The sequence below is a fragment of the Gorilla gorilla genome, chromosome 13, assembly GCF_029281585.2.
Source record: "Gorilla gorilla gorilla isolate KB3781 chromosome 13, NHGRI_mGorGor1-v2.1_pri, whole genome shotgun sequence".
NCBI classification, from domain to species: Eukaryota; Metazoa; Chordata; class Mammalia; order Primates; family Hominidae; genus Gorilla; species Gorilla gorilla.
In genome coordinates, this window is record NC_073237.2 from 113,093,941 (window position 1) to 113,114,367 (window position 20,427).

At 44.9% G+C, this 20,427-nt stretch overlaps 1 protein-coding gene across 5 annotated transcripts in view; it reads right to left on the bottom strand.

Moving 5' to 3' along the window:
- ASTN2 (astrotactin 2) overlaps positions 1–20,427 on the bottom strand; it is a 983,906-nt gene that overhangs the window by 302,243 nt on the left and 661,236 nt on the right. For all 5 annotated transcript variants that reach the window (XM_031014728.3, XM_031014726.3, XM_031014725.3 and 2 more), the window contains 2 exons: positions 4,508–4,632; positions 117–221 (listed from right to left, as the gene is read on the bottom strand). In XM_031014728.3, the coding sequence (XP_030870588.3) occupies positions 117–221; positions 4,508–4,632 (230 nt within the window). The remainder of the gene's footprint in view (positions 1–116; positions 222–4,507; positions 4,633–20,427) is intronic.

Genomic DNA, 20,427 nt, shown 5'->3' on the forward strand with positions numbered 1-20,427 from the left:
CATCCTCATTTCCTCAGCATCCCCAGTGCTGTCATATGCCCTGGCACATGCTAGGTCCTTGGCAACAAGTTCTAAATTATTCCAAGTCCCCTGGCTGCCCAGGCAGTGGTCCTCACCTGCTGAGAGGGTGATGGTGCTGAGCTTCACACGGTAGAGGTTGCTCCGGACCCGCCACTGCTGCACCATGGGGTAACCCATGGCCTCATCATACCTGATATCTCCTGGGAGAGAAAATAAGATGGTCACGTGAGCCCAGAATTAAGATGCTTCACACCACAACGCTCACCCTGCAGCTCTTGGCTCTGGGAAACAGACACCTCTTTGAAGTACAACTTTTACTGGGATTGACAATTTTATGAACCCCACCCTCCAGGCCTCTTTCTGGTCTCTAATCTCAGCCCTACCCCTCATTTTTCTCTCTGCTCTATAGCTTGCAAGTCCCCTTTACCCTACAAGCAAGAGCAACCTCAGGTCAGATCTATGTCTTACCTAACCCCATTTGCAACTTGCCACCAGGCACTAGACATCCCAGTGCTTCAGTTTCAACATCTGACACTGTAGCTCTCTCTAATACTCTTATTTCGTAGGCATGTTGTGAGGCTCAAGTAAGGTACCAGAAGTGGGAGCCCTCTGGTAACCTAGAAATGTTGTGCATGTAGACCACATGTAAGTAAACTACAGCCTATTTGTTATGTATTTTCTGTAGCTGCTTTCACACTATGACAGCAGAGTTGAGCAGTTGCAATACAAACCAACTGCAAAGCCTAATGCATTTATTAACTTTCCCTTCATGTTTGCTGACCCCTATGTAGACTATCATTTCTTAACATGGAAACATGGATGTTCATAAGTATTATGTAAAATATATGTATACAGAAATAAACTCTTTCTATTTCAAGTAAGACTGAGAAGCACAGGCAAAACAAAGTTTAACTGTATAATTTCTCAGCATCTTGATTATATTAATATGCATGAAAGTAGTGTGCAAACTTCTTTGACCATAAAACCCCTTTTGTATGAAAGGTCCTTTGGAATTCATGTTTTATAGAATAAATTTCAGGAAACACTGGTGTAAACAAGAAATAAAAACAGAAAAGACACAACAAAGTGCTAGCAAATGATTATCTTTCGGCAGTGGTAAATGAAAAATTCTTGTTTTCTGACTTATATTCACATCTATTTTCTAAATTTTCTACCCTAAGCTTTGCAAACTCTCTTTTTTATAAGCTGAACAAAAATACATTAAAAAGATGCTAGTCACATCAGCAGTTATTATTACTGTTTTTATGTATCCACGCTTTCTTGTGCCTCTGCAAATGGCAGGCACATTTTCTATCCTTTTCTCTTGTCCCCTGGTGAGTAGGCACTTAAAAGAGATATTTGATACCAAGATTAAAATGAGAATCTCATTGGAACAAATGATTTCTTCCTGGACATTACTGCAGTATTAAAGTTGTCCATTACTGTCAACTTTTTTTTTTCCTCCTTATGCTCCTTAGCTTTTTCAGGAATAAAATAGTTTTTTAGAGGCTTTCATGTTAAAGTAAAATATTCATGATCCCCAAAGATATGTCCACTGGAGTGAGGTTGTTTTTTATAAATACATCCTCTTTGTTTATCTGCTCTGCCTCTCCTGTCCTTCCTTTGCAGAGGCTAGGGAGAAAAGGAGATTGTGTGGAGGGAGGAAGGGAGGGCTGTGTTTTTGACTAAGGGCAGAGAAAATGTCTGCACAAGAAGATTCAGACACCAGGGACAAGGCAGTCTCTGCTCCTTCCATTACTGCTCATTCATGTTCAAAGCAGACTTGCTGGGGGCATTGGCAGCCAAGGCCTATCTCCAACAGAGGGAGGCAGAATGATACAGGCTGTTGAGAGGTAGCTCTTTCACTTGGTGGCATGATGTCCAAACGTAAAAACAAAACAAATTTAAAAACTCCTTCTGATTATCAAGTAATTTATAAAACCATCTTCTCACTCCATCCCTCACTTCCTTCCATCTCTGCTCATTCCTGGATTCATGCCTGAAATAAAAGCTTCTCCACTGGAATGGCTGTCAGCTTTTTAAGGTCAAGGTCATGGTCTATATTCCTCCCCTTCTACAGAGCCTAGAAGACAGCCTGGCTTATAGTAGCCTCTCAATAAATGCCTATCCACTGGCGGCCTAACTCTCCCTCTGTTCCTAACCATAAACTCATCCCTGGGTTACTCTACCGCTGACTCTCATCTTGCCCTCCCCATCCCAGCTCCCCACCTGGGGATTATGGTTGGAATGAAGCTATGTGATGGAGGGAGGAATTTTTCCTGGTAATAATAATAATTAATAATAATAATAATAAATCTTTTGAAATGCAACAGTTCCCTTTATTAGGAAATCTCCAAGGATCCTTGAGTCAAAACAAAGAATCATAACAATTTGAACCACTAATGGATACCCATAGTGTGCCAAGCATTTTATATACATGATCTTTATTTCTCATTAGAATCCTAAAAAAAAAATTATCATACCCTATTTTTTTGTTATTGTGTTTTGTTTTGTTTTGTTTTTGAGACAGAGTTTCACTCCTGTTGCCCATGCTGGAGTGCAGTGGCAAGATCTCGGCTCACTGCAACCTCCGCCTCCTGGGTTCAAGTGATTCTCCTGCCTCGGCCTCTTGAGTAGTTGGGATTACAGGCACCCACCACCACCTCCCCTGGCTAATTTTTTGTATCTTTAGTAGAGACGGGGTTTCATCATGTTGGCCAGGTTGGTCTCAAACTCCTGACCTCAGGTGATCAACCTGCCTCGGACTCCCAAAGTGTGGGGATTACAGGCATGAGCCACTGCGCCCGGCCCATACCCTATATTTTAGAGGAAGAAACTGAGGCTCAGAGAGCAAAACTGTCCAAGGACATACCAGGATCAATGACAGGTTCAGGGGCCTTTCCATTAAAGCACAGCACCTCCTCACAGACCGTGGACATGTCTGCTTTAGGAGGTAGTAAATTCCCCATCACTGGGGGTATCCAAAGAGGGATAACCACTCAGGAAAGATATTATAGACTTGATTCCTCATTAGGAAGGAAGATTAGACTAGACACCTTTTGCAGTCCATGTTAGCTCCGAAATTTTATGATCTTAAAAAAAATGAAAATTAAGGAAGGCATAGAAATTTTTTGTAACATTTTACAAGGTGTCTTTTACATCCATCATTTCATTTGATCTACATCTGGGTCCCTCTTTGAAATAGCACAGGTCAGGGGTGATGTAAGATAGTGGATATGCCATCAGTTTTGGAGTCAAGACCGACTTTGTTTAAATCTTGACATGACTATAGACTAGCCACATGGCCTTGGGTTAGTTCATGACCTTGCTAACAAGTTTAAAGGGGACAATAATGGCCTTGCAGGGTTACATGGTTTAACACATAAAAAGTGCCTGGCCCCCAGGACCCCTTAAGCACATGTGGGTTCTCTCCTCCATCTATGCTCTTTTACAGGAAAGGCTCACGGGAGTTAGATGACTCTTTTGAGGTTTCCCAGAGCTTGCAAGTGATGGGGAAGTCAGACAGAGATTTAAACCTAGGTCTGTGAGATTGTGGGGTCTTCCCTGGGGAACAATTCCCCTCTCAGTGAGAGAGCTCTATTATCCTTCCCCATGACGATTCCCCCGTGACTATTCTCCCTGGGCAGTGGATAAGGCACGCAACCACAGTATCACAAAGGCAGAGTCGAGAACCTCACATCTTAGGAAATTTCTTAAGAAAAGGGTAGGAGAGGAACTGGGAGCAGAAAAAGAGGAAAGAGCATCCTGGGGTTAGACAGAAAATATGGAGTCTCAGGAAAGCCTGCAAAAGGCAACTTCCCAGTGGAGAGAGAAAGCGGTTGCAGGGGTGGGGGAGCGGCAAAGTGGAGTGGAAAGGGCAAAAGACTTGGTGCTACAGCACCCAGGTTTTAGTCCTGGCAGATATGCTGTGTAACTTTGGACTGGTCCCTTCTACCTCTCTAAGTATAGCTTCCTAATCTATCAAATGGTAAAAATAATACCCACCCCACAGATGGCACAGTGCCCACGTACAAAAACGAGCTGTGTAACTCGAGTGCTTTCAAGTAGGAGGGGCTCCTGATTGGAGAGTCCACTTCTTTTACTTTAGAATGACTTAAAATGAACCAAGAAAACAAAATACTAAAAGTGGAAAAATACCAGAAAATTGTCAATGAGAATGAAAAGTGTTTTGAGACTCATTCACAGAGGCAAAACTCTCACTGAGAAAAATCGTTCCTGTTCTCACAGAGGAACCTCCTCTCAAAGTTGACTGCAGTCCCAAGTCTGAGGTCTCAGGGAAGTCCCTGGTTCTGCTCAGCCAATAGCAGGAGCCCAAGAAAGGGTAAGTTCCTTCCCATACCCTTCCTCATGAAGGAGGAGGCTTGACAGAGCCCATCTTGGATCTGCTGAAGACTGATATGCACTAGATGTGGATACTAGGTGTGTGGTCAGGGAACCTGGGAAGGGTCTGGCACATGTGTCTTACCAGTGAGCAGTTGGAGGTCCGGAAGGGGCTCGGAGAGGACCCCCCGGCACTGCTCCTCCACCGGCAGCGGGATCACCAACAGCCCGTCGGCAAGCTGGGGAAAATCCTTGATGAAGTTGTTCTCCCTGTGGAGAGGAGCAGAGAGACTGCCAAATCGAGGAAGTGGAGACTGCTGGGGACTACAGGGCAAGGAGGCAGGATGCTGTAGTCAGAATAAAGACTCATGGTGGGGTGACTTTGCTGTGATGCCTCTGGTTTCCTGAATCCCAGCTCTGAGAACATGGTGCTAACTACAGGTTCCTGAATCAGGCAGGCTGGGGTTCAAATTTAGCCCCACTGCTTACTTGGCTGTATGATCTCAAGCACGCTACTGTTCCTCTCAGAACCTCAGTTTCCTTGTCTATAAAGTGAGACTCAGATCTAAGGGCTGTTGTAAGCACTTAATGGAAAAAACCTACCAGTTATTTAAGATACTTTCTGATGCTCTATAAACTGTATGTGGCTGCTAAATGTCCCCTGGCATAAGCAGTGGCAATGTTGAACCAGGATGTGAGAACTGAGAATAGTGCGTAGTGTTTGAAGAACAAGGGGCAAGACTAGGCTGAAAAAAAGAAAAAAAAAACAAAAACAAACAAACCTTGGAAAAATAGATGTTTATTAAATGGAAGGGCCCTAAGAGACTTTTTTTTTTTTTTTTGGCTCAAACTTTTCCTTTTACAGATGGGGAAACTGAGGCCTGGAGAAAGGGAATGACTTGCTGAATCACAACCTGATAGGTTAGACTCAAACCCATGTCTTCTGACTCCAGGTTACTGCTCTTTCCCTTGCTCTAACTTCTTTAGGTGCCTCTAACCCTTTCCTGCAGGCCAGTCCCAGGGAACAGAAGACAGACCTCTGAATGACCCCAGAAAACTGAACTGTGAACAAAGTTCTGAGAGGATGGTAGTAACAGTGCAGCAGAGGGAGGCAGGTTTCATTCTTCTAGACAATAGACCTGCCTAAAAATTAACAGTCTGCCAAGAGAGGTGGTGAGCTTCCTGTTACTGAGGGTGTGCAAGCAGAAAACTTGGCAGCCAGTTGGCACGGATGGTATCAAGGGCTTTTCCAAATTAAATATGACTTACGAGGTCCCTTTATATTCAGAAATTCCCAGCATTAAAGACATGAATTATAGTCTGGAGAGGAGGAGGAGAGAAGAGAAGGGGGAGGAGAAGAACAAAAGGAGGAGGATGTTTATTACTTCATTTTGACAGGTGGAATGGTCAACCTTGAAATGAAAATCAGAAGCACGAAAACAAAAATATGTGATGCCAAAGCAATGCCTTTGAAGCCTGTATCTCAGACAGTTCAAAAGCAGCTGTAAAAGTGTTGAGTGGCTTGGGTCACCTTCCTGTCTGCTCAACATCTCTGCACCCCACTCCAGGCACCTTTGAAGCTCATCATCAATTCATCCATTTAATGAACACTTTCTTCATTTCTGAGTCCAGAGGATGTGACATTATCACCATCTTCTATACCACCAGCATCACCATCATTATCATCATTGTCTTTGTCATCTATATTATTCATTGAATCTTTATAATTTGCTAGGATCTAGCTAAATACTTTACATACATTTTATCACTTAATCTTCACAGCAATCCCAAAAGATAGATATTATTATCTTTAAGTTGCAGATAGGTAGCATGAGATTTGGTGTTAACAGGTGGTGGAGCTGGGATACGAACCCAGGTCTGGTTGGGCCTAAGACTGTCTGCCCAGGCATGCACGTGCATGATGGTGAGTTTTAAGGCCCACACTTGCCACTTAAACATGCTTCTGGGTGTGGGTGTGCCATGGGTGTCTGTGGAGTCATCCTTGTTTATCTCTGTGTGTGCCTGTGATAATGGGTTCTACCTAGATTGTTGGTCTTTGTCTGCAAATCTGGGAGTGTGGAACAGCAATATGAATTTAAAAAGACAGGCTTCTGGTAGATGGAAGTACCACCACATAGCATATAACCCTAGCCAGGACTAAATGTCCTCATGCCTCCCTTGTGAGGTGGCCTCTGGTGATAGATTTTTCCCTGAAAGATGTAGCAGGATGGAGGGGTAGTCCATGCCCTAGTCAGTCAACCAGCATGCACTGAGCACATACTTGGGTGGAATCCTGTGCTGGGTGGTGCTAAGAACACAGAGACAGATTGATGTTTCCCCTTGTCCTCTAGATCTTCTCAGCCTAGTGGGGAAAACACAAAAAATGGCCATGCAGAATAATCAGTGGGGGCTGCTATCAGGAATTCTGCATGTGCTGGGTGCTTCTGCACAAGGTCTCTTCCCTACAAGATCCCCAGCACTTGTTTTCACTCTGGGCAGGAGAGGCTAAGGGTGAGGAGGTAGCTCAGCCTTGGAAGCTGAGAAGAGCCTATGAGGACTGGGCTCCAGTTCTGCCCACACTGCATCCTAGCTGTGTAACCTGGAGCAAACCAACCAAATCTCAAGGTTCTGTTCTGTAAAATGGGGATCATAACAGCTATTCAGCTGGCCTTAGTGGAATGGCTACAATAACAATAGCCTTTTATTGAGCACCTACTATGCACCAGACACAATTGGCAGTACTTACTCTTCACCCAACTCTGTGAAGTAGGTGTCATTTACATTCCCCATTTAGACATTGAAAAGCTGAAGCACAAAGAAGTTATGTAACTACCTAAAGCCACAAGGCTGGGAAGTGGGAGATCCCAGGTGGTTTGGCCCCAGATCAAAATTGAGTAATATATTGCTTTCAACCATGAGTTAAGTTTTAAAGTTGATTCAATCTGGTATTTAAATTTTCCAGAATTCTATGAGGTTTAAAAGCAAACTAAATGCTTAAGTATATTTTATACTTTATTATGTACTAAAAAATGACCAGATTGTGGTGTTATTTCTCAGCTTGCCTTTCCCTAAGCATTCACTCAGACAGTTGAATATAGAAGGGTTAATATTTATTGTATGCCTGGCATAGAGTCTTTGTTTGTCTAACAGGTCATGGTAGATGTCTTCAAAAGACATCCTAGCACTCCTCATCACTGCTTGGGTAGAGGGTGCCAAAGGACCTTCCTGTGACACACACAGACTGTCAGTGTTGGAAGGGCCATAGTGCCTGGGCGTGTGCTGAGCCCAGAAAGGATGCAGCCAAGAGGAGGACCTTTCTGCTCCTACAAGAGAGGAGAGAGTTAGCTATTCACCACATGCCCTAGGCTCTGTTCTCTATGTGACCTCTTCAAGCCTCACGCAAATGCCACAAAATAGGCATATATTCCCCGTTTAACCGACAAGGAAATGGATTTTCCATGGACTTACATACTGGATGCATTTGGGAAATGAAATCTGAAGGCTAATCTATCATTTTTCACTTTACCACCCAAGAATGTCCATTTCAAATCTCTAGAAATGTTCTTACAATTGCAGAGAAGGGAAGGTAATGCGACCTTCTCTATCCGCATGTCCCTCTCTACCAATCCTTCTGCCTTCTTATCAAGTCACTCTTAGCTCTGCAAGGAAATCTGACCCCAATGGGACAATGCAAGGAAGTTGAGTGTGCAAACTCAGGAGGCAGGGGCCTGGCTCAGGACACCCCTTCTCGGAGGAAGGTTTTCCTTCCTGAGCTTCCGGAAAGCAGAGGGGGACTTGGAGAAATGCAGAAAGAGAGAGAAGATGGAAGGGTGACAGTTAGCCAGCCAATATGGAAGACTGGGAAGAAGGGTGGCAGGTAGGCGAAGATGAAGCCCGAATGAACAGCCCAGCAACGGCATGGTCTCTCGGGTACTGGGTCCCTTTGCGACCGCCTGGGCGATGGCCACAAGTCCTGCAAGGCCTCTGCCAGCAGAGGGCGCCCGGGGCCTTTGCATCGATCAGCTGTTTCGGGAGGCAAAACACGGATGAGAGAGTAGCTGCTGGGAAAGCTCCGCTGGGCTGAGAACCTCAGATGGAAGCCTAGACAGCAGCTGCAGAACCCACCCACCTGGGAGAGGCGACCAGGGAGCTGGCAGGGTGCTGGCTTAAACTCGGGTGCTCAGGAATAATTCAGATTCTTAGCGCTCGTGTGGGTGTGTGTGAATGTGTGTGTGTGTGTGTGTGTAGTAAAAACTACCACACAACTAATTCGTATAATAGGAAGACAGAAATAATGGACAGTATTTATTTATTGATTATATCTGTTGCTCATCAGTTATGCTGTAGCTCATGTGCCAACGTGTGTGTGTGTGTGTGTGTGTGTAGTAAAAGCTGCTAGGTAACTAACCCTAGCAATAATAATATTTACAGAGATTTATTGATTGCATTTGTTGATCATCTCCTATACTCAAGGTAGTGTGTCAAGATATAGTAGCGTACAGGAATGGAAAACCAAAGGTTGTATGTTCTCACTTATAACTGGGAACTAAGCTATAAGGATACAAAGGCATAAGAGTGATATAATGAGCTTTGAGGACTTGGCGGGGGAAGGTTGGAAGAGGAGTGATAAAAGACTACATATTGGCACCAGGAGCAGCGGCTCATCCCTATAATCCCAGCACTTTGGGAGGCTGAGGCAGAAAGATCCCCTGAGGTCAGGAGTTCAAGACCAACTTGGCCAACATGGTGAAACCCCATCTCTACTAAAAATACACAAATTAGCTGGGCGTGGTGGCACCCACCTGTAATCCCAGCTACTCGGGAGGCTGAGGCATGAGAATCATTTGAACCCGGGAGACGGAGGTTGCAGTGAGCTGACATCGCGCTGAAACTCCATCTCAGAAGAAAAAAAAAAAAAGACTATGTATTGGGTACAGTGTCTACTGTTCAGATGACGGGTGCCCTAAAATCTCAGAAATCACCACTAAAGAACTTATCTATCTAATCAAAAACCACTTGTACCCCCAAAACGATGGAAATTAAAACAGATATAGGAGTGTGTATGCCATTTTAACCTCATAAGAACTCTGTGAGACAAGTACTATCATTATTCCCATTTTATAGATGAAGAAACATGTTCAGAGAGGTTAAGGAACTTGTCCAACTGAGGTCCATGGTTTGAAAGTGGCAGTGGCCAAGACCACATTCTAACACCCCTAGCTTCCAGCTGAGAGCCCAGCACGCAGTAAGTACATGCTCAGTGAATCGATCCCAAGCCTGTGCTCTTGATCCCTGGCGTAGCTTGACTCATTTAGAGATGAGACCAGGCAGTTCTGTTATTCACCACCACAGTGGAGTGTGCTTTCAAGAAGGCATTTTTGAGAGATGCTTGTTTAAACAAACAGTGGCTCTGCTGCTGCTTGAAACACAACATTCACTTACACACACACACACACACATACAAACACACAGATAAGCATCTGCCAAATTTATCTATAAAAACAGTTCAATCTCAGTCGACATTCTAGGGAAACAATTCATCGATTCTAAAATAGTAGATCTTGGGCCCCGGGGACTCTGGCAGTGAGAGGTCTCCTTCATTTCACAAACACTTATTGGAGCTCTAACCTTTTTCAGGAACTGTTTTGGGTGCTAGGGATACAGCAGTGGAAAATCAGAGGAGATGCCTCCATTCATGAAGACCAGGAGAGAATCAATGTTGCATTGAGGTCTACAAGATCCCTCATTATCTAGACCCTGCCTACTTACTCCTGCTGCCTTATTGTTTGAGCCACAGCCCCCTGGCCCACTGTTTTCCTCCTGCTCTGACTGTCCTTAAGTTCCTTTTCTGGGGCATGCTCCCATCCTACACAAGGACCCACTTAGAATTTGCCCTCTTTCTGGAATTTGCCCTCCCTCTGCACCTGAACAACTCCTACTCATCATTCAGACCATCCACTATTCCTCTGCCTTTGAGAACTCTCGCTGGAATCAGTTCTTCCATTACACACCCTTATAGTATCTTGTTGTTTTCCACTATGAAGGGCTTTATCGTTTCTAATGATACATGTGCTCATGGAAGACCTTGTTGGACACCTGTCTTTCTCACTAGACTGTGAGTTCCATGCAGCCCCAAACTATGCCTGTCCAATGTACTGCTGCCTCCTCAGGGCCCAGCAGTGCAAACTGAGTGCCTGAGTAAAACTGAGAAAAAGTAGGTGCACCATGAGCATTTGTTGAAGCAGTGAAGGAAGAAAACCCAGAGACAATGGTAATGTGTGCATGACCACATCTATTATGAAGCGCTTTCTGATGTTTTGCCAGAGTCTCAGAATGCTTCAGGATCTAAAGCATATTGAGGATTTGAGTCTAATATTCCATAAGAAGCTTCAAAACCCTACTTTCTTACCCTAAATTCCTGAGTGCATACATACTCTGGCTCCCATGAAGCTTGGACAGAGGGGCCAGGGGCCACTGAGTGAATGGGACCGGATGAGAAAAGATGATCTCCCTAAGAAAGCGGTTGGTTAAACCTCCCATTCTTGGTGTGCATATGTGCATTCAGGTAGAGGTAGTGGTGTGGACACATTCTAAAATGAACAATGCCAGTGGGCAGCAAAAGGCCCCATTCAAAAACCATCATTTCCATAATACCATTCCAGTTTTCCCCAGTTGAAATACATTTTTTCTATCACTTTAATTTCATGCATCTTCTTTGTAGATTCCAGATGTGGCCTTGGGATCTAGTGATAGAAAGAGCATGGGCTTAGAACTCATACGCACATGGATACAAATTCTAGCTGTGTGACCTTCAGGAGTATCACTTCAAATTTTATGATCCTTAGTGACTTCATCTGTAACATGGGGATAATGAGTTCAGCTTCATTGCGTGAAGAGGAGGATTTATGTAAAGTTATTTTATTTTATTTATTTATTTTTTTGAGACGGAGTCTTGCTCTGTCGCCCAGGCTGGAGTGCAGTTGTGCGATCTTGGCTCACTGTAAGCTCCGCCTCCCGGGTTCACGCCATTCTCCTGCTTCAGCCTCCTGAGTAGCTGGGACTACAGGTGCCCGCCACCACGCTCTGCTAATTTTTTGTATTTTTTTTAGTAGAGATGGGGTTTCACTGTGTTAGCCAGGATGGTCTCTATCTCCTGACCTCGGGATCTGCCCGTGTCAGCCTCTCAAAGTGCTGGGATTACAGGCGTGAACCACCGCGCCCGGCCGTAAAGTTATTTTTAATGCTAGCTTATTTTCCTGAATCCCATACTAGATTCTGAATCTCTCCAAGGATCTCAGAGGGCCCAGCACAGTGCCTTTCTCTCTGTATATGCCCCTGAGCATTTGTTGAACCATGTGTAATAGAAGGGGAAGGTCTCTTTACCCTCCCAGGCTACCTGCATATGACCTCTAAATGACAGAAATCCTACAAAGCATTTCCACTGAGATGCACTGTGTCTAGCTTCCTTCTGATCAGCCATGCTGACAGCAAAGACAAACAAGGGAAGCTGGACTCCTCTGCCACTCTGTCCTACCCTTCCTCAGGTCTTTGCTGCCTGCCGCCCCCTTTTAAGAATATGTGTGTTTTGGGTACATTAATACACAGCAGCCAGCATGCAAGAGCCATCACCCCTCAGTTCTAGGGAAATTAGCATTTAAATTGAGGTATTTCAGGAAGGTAAATCACCTTAGAGCCAGCCAGCACTGTCTGCAGTCTTTTCTTACTTGAGGGAAAGCTAGGAGCCTTGGCTTGGGAGCTATTGAGTTTGCAGGGAGGGGCCTGCTCTCCTTGCCTGGTTCTCTGGCTCTTCCTACACTGCCCAGAAGCCACAAAAAAGGTTGCCTTAAAATCCCAAAGCTGATGAGCACATATTCCCTGGTGTACACTGTGCCCCATCCCCCCTCTCTGACTGAACTGAGCCTTTATGCCAAGTGACAGGATGACTTTGGCTGAGATTTGGTGTCCTCTGAGAACAAGCAGTTGGGAGACCTGTGTTCTCATCTTGGCTCTCTCACTGGCTGGCTGTGTGATGTGCAGAAGCCACTGTCCTTCTCTGGAACTGAGAAGAATGGGCTGGTACAAAACGTTTGTCTGAACCTCAAGCTGGGAGGTGCTGGGCTAGATTTTGTAGCTGTTCTGAAGGTGCCGGAGACATCTATAGGGTCTGGTGGTGATAAACTGATGCTAACACTGGTTGGTTGGTACCAGCCCACCCTGAAGCTCTGCCCTCTTAAGCAGCAGTTAGAAACTGTTCTCATATGCTCTACTTCTTAATTATGCATCATAGTTAAAGTTCTCTGGTCAAGCACTCAATATTTAGTGATTCTTTCATTTAACCATTCATTCGTTCATTCATTCATTACTTCGTTCATTCAACAAATATTTACTGTTATTTGTCAGGCATTAGGAATACAACAATAAAAATGACAATCTCTGTCCTCCAGTTACTCACAGGCTGATAGGAGACACACATGTGTACAAATGCCTTCTATGTATGTGTGCACATGGGTGCAAGGTAAATCATTGTTTTGAAAATGTTAAAATGTTTTTCATTCTCCGGAAATCCTATTTCAGCTTTGCCTCTCAAAGTTGACTTTGCAGTGTTTCAAGCTGGACAATAGTTTCAAAACCCAGCCTGTGCTGAGGGCGAAGTTCCCTTCTCTATCAAAAGACAGACCTGCTGACTCAGATCATTATGTTTTATTTTAATATACAGATTGGGCAGGTGATGGCCTCACAGTTGTACCCACCAGATAAGAAAAGGAAATAGTACACTCTTCTTTCTGCCACTGGTGCTGCAAGGAACTGTTGAAGAGGAAAGTCAAGTGGCTGAGAGTTCAGATGGGAGTGCCTCAATGACCCTCCTCCTGGCCTTTTGGAAGTCAAACCACCCCTCATTCATTCCAAGTACAAGGTTAGTGTCAATAAATGCTTAAGATATTTAAGAATCTTGATACGGGTGAGCAGGGGTGATTGGGTTTGCTCCCCTAGACTCAGGATATAGTCTGGGAAGTTTGCAAGCCCCTTGCTCAACAAGCCAACAGGAGCTCCTGGGAGAGGGTAGCAGTAAGTGAAGAAGAGACTTGAATTTGGAGCCACCCACTCCAAGTTCTGCATACACAGGGTAAAGGGGATAAAACTGTCAAGACTTCCTGGCCCCATAAATATGTGCAATTGTTATATGTCAATTAAAAATATAAAATTAAAAATAAAAAGACTTCTTGGCATTACTCCTTCGCTCCCATGGTGGCAGGGATGGTAGATGAGGCTGAGATTAGAACATTAGAACAAAGGGGGCTTCAGAGTGTTGAGACCTAATGACGTTGGACATTGGCTGTGGGTTCCAACACATTGCTTCTCTCAAAAAACTACCCAAGACCATCCATACCTCAATGGATGCCAGTGCCAGCGCCCAGAGCCAAGCTCAAACAAAAAATCACATAGCAAATACTAGCAAGGATCCACAAGAACACATTTGTACCAGAGACCTTCCCTTACCAACCTCTGCCTTCTCTGAGGCCAAGTTAAGGGGTAGGGAAGACTGTTTGGTAAGGGGGAGAGGCAAGGTTGGTGGGGAGAATGCAACTGAGGCAAGACTGGTGGTGAGTTGAACTTTGAGTGGACTAAATGTTCACCCTACAGAAAATGTTCTGTATCCTTAATCAAAAAATGGAAATACTTGGCCGGGCATGGTGGCTTACGCCTGTAATCCCAGCACTTTGGGAGGCTGAGGCAGGCAGATCTTGAGGTCAGGAGATCGAGACCATCCTAGCTAACATGGTGAAACCCCGCCTCTACTAAAAATGCAAAAAAATTAGCCAGGCCTGGTGGCGGATGCCTGTAGTCCCCGCTACTCAGGAGGCTGAGGCTGAGGCAGGAGAATGGCGTGAACCCAGGAGGCAGAGCTTGTAGTGAGCCGAGATCATTCCACTGCACTCCAGTGAGACGGGATCTCACTCTGTCGCCCAGGCTGGAATGCATTAGTGTGATCTTGGCTCACTGGAACCTCCATCTCCCGGGTTCCAGTGATTCTCCTGCCTCCCGAGTAGCTGGGATTACAGGGGTGTGCCACCACGCCGAGCTAATTGTATTTTTAGTAGAGACGGGGTTTCACCATGTCAGCCAGGCTGGTCTTGAACACTTGACCTCAAATAATATGCCCACTTCGCCCTCCCAAAGTGCTGGGATTTCAGGCATGAGCCACCATACCAGGCAGGAACATGTTTTTGCTATCAGTGGAATGAAAACTTGAGAGAATTATTATGTCAGTTGTAGAAAATTAAGACAACAGTGTTTTTGTATACTGAGTTGCAGCAAAATAATTTTTGAATGCTTGACTGTGAGAATGGATGGTTATAGGTTAGAGGGATAAAGTCTAAGTTTCATCGGGAAAGTTCAGGGACAAAGGAAATGAAGAGAAGGAAAACTTAATGTAGACTGAGGAGGTCAGGAAGGCTCCCTGGAGGAGGTGAGACTTGACAGATTGGGAGGGGTTAACAAGGGAGAGGGCAGAAAAAGGAGGTGAGGGTGGGGCCTAGGCAGAAAGAACAGCATGCACAAAAGTCCATAGGGGTGTATGTGTGTGTGCATATGTGTGTGTATGGAAGAGGCACAGATAAAACACACGGCATGTTCTGGAAATTGCAATAAGCTAAGTTTCAAGATGCTAAAGCAGCGAGTGAGAAGCAAGGATGGGATAGGGCTAGAGGAGGCCACGTAGGGATCAGATCTCATGGGTTTTCTAAGTGATGCTACAGAAGGTGGGCTTCATTCTAAGGGTAAGGAGACCCACTGTAGGGTATTCAGCAGGAAAGCAAAACCATCAGATAGGAGCTTCAAAAAGACTGCCTGACTACAGGGTAGAGGATGGACTGAAAAAAGGCTGGAAGGAGGGAGACCAGTTAAGAGGTTTTGCAGTAATCCAGACAAGACATAACCGATTAGATGGACAACAGAATACAGAGAAGAGGCACAGATTTGAGAGAGAGTCAGGAAGTAGAACCTGCTGATCTCCATTGCCAACTGCATGTGGTGGGGAGTAAAAGAAGAGTCATGGGATATATTGAGCAGGTTTAAGCCCAAGGTCAAGCCCATGCTCCTGTGTTGACTCCAGAGACCTGCCTCCCCAATATTTGCTTATTATTAGTACTAAGAACCAGAGCCCTCCACACATGCCTGAGTTCATTAACCACAGCTAGAAAACAGACCAATGTGCTTTGTCCCGCCATATATGTCCTCGGCCTCCTTTCTGCCTCTGCTAGCTGTCAGTCCACCTCAGCTTAACTGCTAACTGTGAGACCCACAGGAAGATGGCCAGATCTCAAGCCTAACCCCCAGCACTTCAAGCAGGCCAAGTCACCTCCCAGACAGAGGCTCTCAGAACTGCAATTTGCTCCATAGCAGAATGCAGCTTGTGACCCCTACTGTCCAGGGTGTTTCAAGGACCATGGCTGCAAAGTTGCTTTACTGGCCTATCCAGTGGCCCATACCCATGGGTCCACTCTAATCACATCTGATGCTCCTAGAAATGATAAGCATTACTGTTACCATTTAATAGGAAAAGAAGCAGAGGCAGTATAGAGAAGTGTCTTATTTAAGGCCTTGCAGGTGTTTTCTTGGCAGAATTGGACTGACTACCAATCCCTATTCTTAGTTTCCAATCCAGTCCTGTTTCGACTTGTGCATTCTCAAGGGTTAGGTAGAGTGACCTGTCTACCTGCCTGATACCCTCTCTGAACTGTGAACTCCTTCCAGGCAGCAGCTGTATTTGTTTCTTCTTTGCAGCCTCCTCTGCGCTCTCTCGTAGACTTCCCAGACAGACCTCATGGTGTCGTCTCCTTCAGGAAGCTGTCACTGAGTCCCTTCTTTGGAAGCAATATCCTTCTGTTTCCACAGCACTTGACTTTGGCTCTGATCTCAAGATCACCAACTCTGCTAGGTATGATTGTTCTCTGCACGTGTTTCCCATCTCAGATTCAATGGTCAATGCTGTAAGGATCTATATAACTAGTTTCCCTCAGAGCCCTCCTTCTCCCCACAGTCTGATTCCAGGGTTTGGTATAGACACAGTCCCTAATAGCTGTTCTTGAGGCCATCATCCCCTCTCATAGCGACTACTACAATGACCTGTTAACTATGCTTTCTGAATTCAGCCTTGCCCCTTCCAATTCATTTACTATCTTGTAGCCAGAACGATTTTCTGAAATGTTTCTAACACAAATATGTCATTAGCTCCATGTATTAGCATTCTATTGCAGCTGTAAAACATCATCACAAAGTTAGTGGCTCAAAACAACATTAATTTATTTTATAGTTCTGTAGGTCAGAAGTCTGACATGGGATTCTGGGCTAACATCTAGGTGTCAGCAGAGATGATTCTTTCTGGAGGTTCTAGGGGAGAGTTGACTTCCTTGCCTTTCCCCTGCTTATTAAGGCCGTCCATATGGCTCATGGCCCCTTTCCTCAATCCTGAAAGCCAGCCAAGGCAAACTGAGTACTTTTTTTTTTTTTTTTTTTTGAGACAGAGTCCTGCTCTGTCACCCAGGCTGGAGTGTAGTGGCGCCATCTCAGCTCACTGCAACTTCCGACTCCTGGATTCAAGCGATTCTCCTGCCTCAACCTCCTGAGTAGCTGGGATTACAGGCATGCACCACCATGCCCGGCTAATGTTTGTATTTTTCAGTAGAGATGGGGTTTCACTGTGTTGGTCAGGCTGGTCTCAAACTCCTGACCTCGTGATCTGCCCGTCTCAGCCTCCTAAAATGTTGGGATTACAGGCTTGAGCCACCATGCCCGGCCAATTGAGTCCTTTTCACATCACACACTCTTACTTCATCCTGTCCTCTGCCTCCCTCTTCCTCTTTAAAGATCCTTTTGGTTTCATTGGGGCCTCCTGGTTAATCCAGAGACTCTCTTCATCTCAAGATGAGCTGATTGGCAACCCTATTCCACCTGCACTCTGAATGTTTTCTTTTCTATGTAAGATAACTGATAACTTATTCATGGGTTCCAGGGATTGAGACATGGACATCTTGCATTATTCTGCCTTCACATTCTAGGTTTTTTTCTTTTATTTTCAGTTTTCTTTTTCCCTAGGAGGACTTTGTCAATGCCCCTCTTTTCATTTGGGAGTTAGATGTTCCTTCTTTGTGTTTGTGCAGCCCCTGTTCTGCTGCCATGCTAGCATTTTTCACACTGGACTGTTGTTCCCAGTCACCCTCTGTCTCCCTCATTGGACCATGAGCACTTGAAAGCAAGAACTACGTCTGTCTTATTCACTGCTGTGCACCCAGCCCTAACACAGTGTCTGATGCATGCACTAGGGGCTCAAGAAGTGCTTATTCAATAAATTGCTGAATGTCTCTTAGCTGAATGGCAATGTAGGGGAGACAATCCATTCAGCTGTGGTACCGCGATCTCCCTCCCATGGGGCCTAGTCACTGCCTTATTCATCTCTGCCTCCCTTGCCATCCTTCCTTCCCTTCCCTAGATATCTAGCACACAGAATAACAAGTATCATTTTTAAAGCTAATATCTATTCATTGTTTACGACATGCTAGACATTATTCTAAGGGCTTTGCATATACAATCTCATTTCACATGCACAACAACCATGCAAGGTAAGCACTCTTGTTCTACTTTTATAGTGAGGGAGCAGAGATATAAAAGAGGAAAAATGCACAGAACTTATAAGGTGAGGTTTGAAAAATCTAACTTCATGTTCTTAAACACTATGCAAAAATATGCTGGTAAATGTTTAATTTTTCCCCAAATGAAATCCTGAAAAGTAAAGGTTGACTTGTTGCAAATGCCGATGCTGGTTGAATGTCTTAGATGGATGCCCTTTGTTAAACGTATATCATGTGTTAGGTTCTCTGCAGGCTTTGTTTCCAACCCTCTCAACAACCTTGTGAGTTAGGTATTATTATCTCCCTGCCAGAGGTGAGGGAACTGGGGCTCAGAGGGGTGAGAATCACTTTCCTGGAGTCATGTACAATTGAATCAGGGCCATCTGCCTCCACTCTACCCACCTATCTCTCCAACCATAGTCACACTTGTCTTCTTCCCTCTTTCCTGCCCACCCTCATTTATACACAGGTGTGCATGAGCACACACACACACACACACACACCACCTACCCCCATACATACACAGAGTCAGAGTGAAGCCTGGGTTACACAAAGCACATGTCTTCCCTCTCTAAATGCAAAACAATTTCCACCAGTGGCACCAAACTCACTTAAGCATTCCAGGCATGGCTGTTACTAACTCCTGCCCTGGTAATTGCAATCCCTGAAATTGAAAGAAATTGCAGGCTACAGGAACATTATCTTCTCCTCGGCCACTTCGCCCTCCATCTCCTTTGCCTGTGTGTATTAGCACTGGGATTCCTTGTCCTGTCATAACACTGAGAACAAGCTGAGCTCCTGTCACCAGGGCCTTTTCCAGAACTTTCCCCTCCACTACTCAAGGAAGAGAGTGAAAGGCCCTCACACCTTGACATAAAATTTAGAGATGTGGCTGGAGAAAAGTCAACATTACTAGGCATTTTTCTGACAAAGTATTATCATTATATCTGTTTTCCAGATGCTATAAATGAGAGGAAGATTAGCCCTGCCCCAGAAGCTAAACACAAATCGAAACCTAAAGATGGCCTCCTTAACAGATCTGCAGGGCCAGAGTGAATAATTCCCTGGTTCAAAGTGGCAGCTGAGCTCCTTGATGAGGGGGCACCTCTTAGTCCAACCCTCCTGCTCCAGCTCCAGCCCTAATCCCAGTACTGCAGGATGCAGACTGCCTCCCTCAATCCCTGAGGGGTCTAGCTGCTTACTTTATCACAGCCAAGGGCAGAAGCCCATATCCCTGTAACTTTCAGTATGTTTCCAGTTCAGTTAGGATCTTCATATTCCAGTGTTCAGAGTATTTTCTAATCTTAGGAATCCTCTATCTCACACCAACATTTCACTACACACTCCTCAAGGGCAAGGCCTGGACTCCATTCATATCATTGGTATCTCACGGGTCTAGAATAAGAGCAGACACACAGTAGGTACACAAAAAACACTTGCCAGATGAGTCCAAGGGTGAAGGCGACTGACTCTCCCTGAATCCTAGTGCATGTTATCATCATTCCTTATGCACCCAGTCCTGCCCTGGACAGGGAGCCAGGATGTCCAAGTTTTATGAAGCTGTGCCGATAACTTGCTGTGTGATCTTGAGCAAGTCATTTCCCATCTCTAGGGAGTGTTTAAGCCCTGAGGTCATTTATTTGAATAATGCAAGTGTCCCCAAATGGCTCCAGTATGAAGGGCTAAGAGAAAGTTCTCAAGATGAGAAGACCTATTCTCATGGGCACCTTGTGTCTTCTCTCTCACCTTTTTGGAAGTAGTCTTTGCAGTCACACACCTGGATTTGCATCCTGGTCCACCCCCCGTCCCCTGTGTAGATCTAGTTGGACAAAACATTGAACCTTTCCTGGACCTTTGTTTCCTCATCAGAAAAATGGAAATAATAATCATCCTTGCCTCACATACTTGCTGTAAAGATGAAAAGAGCCCATAAAATGAATTGCTTAGCAGAAGACCTGAAAATAGCAGGCTCTCAATAAATGGTAGCTATTGCTGCTGTAAAATGCACCACTCTAGCACATTTTAATTTAACACACTCAAAAAGCTTGTTGTGATTAGGCATAAGAAGGATGCAAATGGACCTGAAACCCTTTTCTTCTCCTCCTGCCCTGATAGCATGCACAATTTGTCCAAGCCACATGAGAGAGCTATAATGAGAATACTGGACATATGGTCACTAATTTGGGGTTATTTTCTTTACATCAGGGGAATCCTTCCCACCCGCCACTGGTAAATTTGATTCTTTCCTAACTACAGAACTTACCCACAACCTCTGGTGGAGTTGGTAAAGCTAAAAGCAATGCTCCCAGCACCATAAGTTGAATATCTCTCTTCCTATCACAGCATGCACTGAAATTGCCATGGTGTGTCTATTTCCCTACTTTTGGGGGGCAGGAACTAACTGATATGGTTTGGATGTTTATCCCCTCCAAATCCC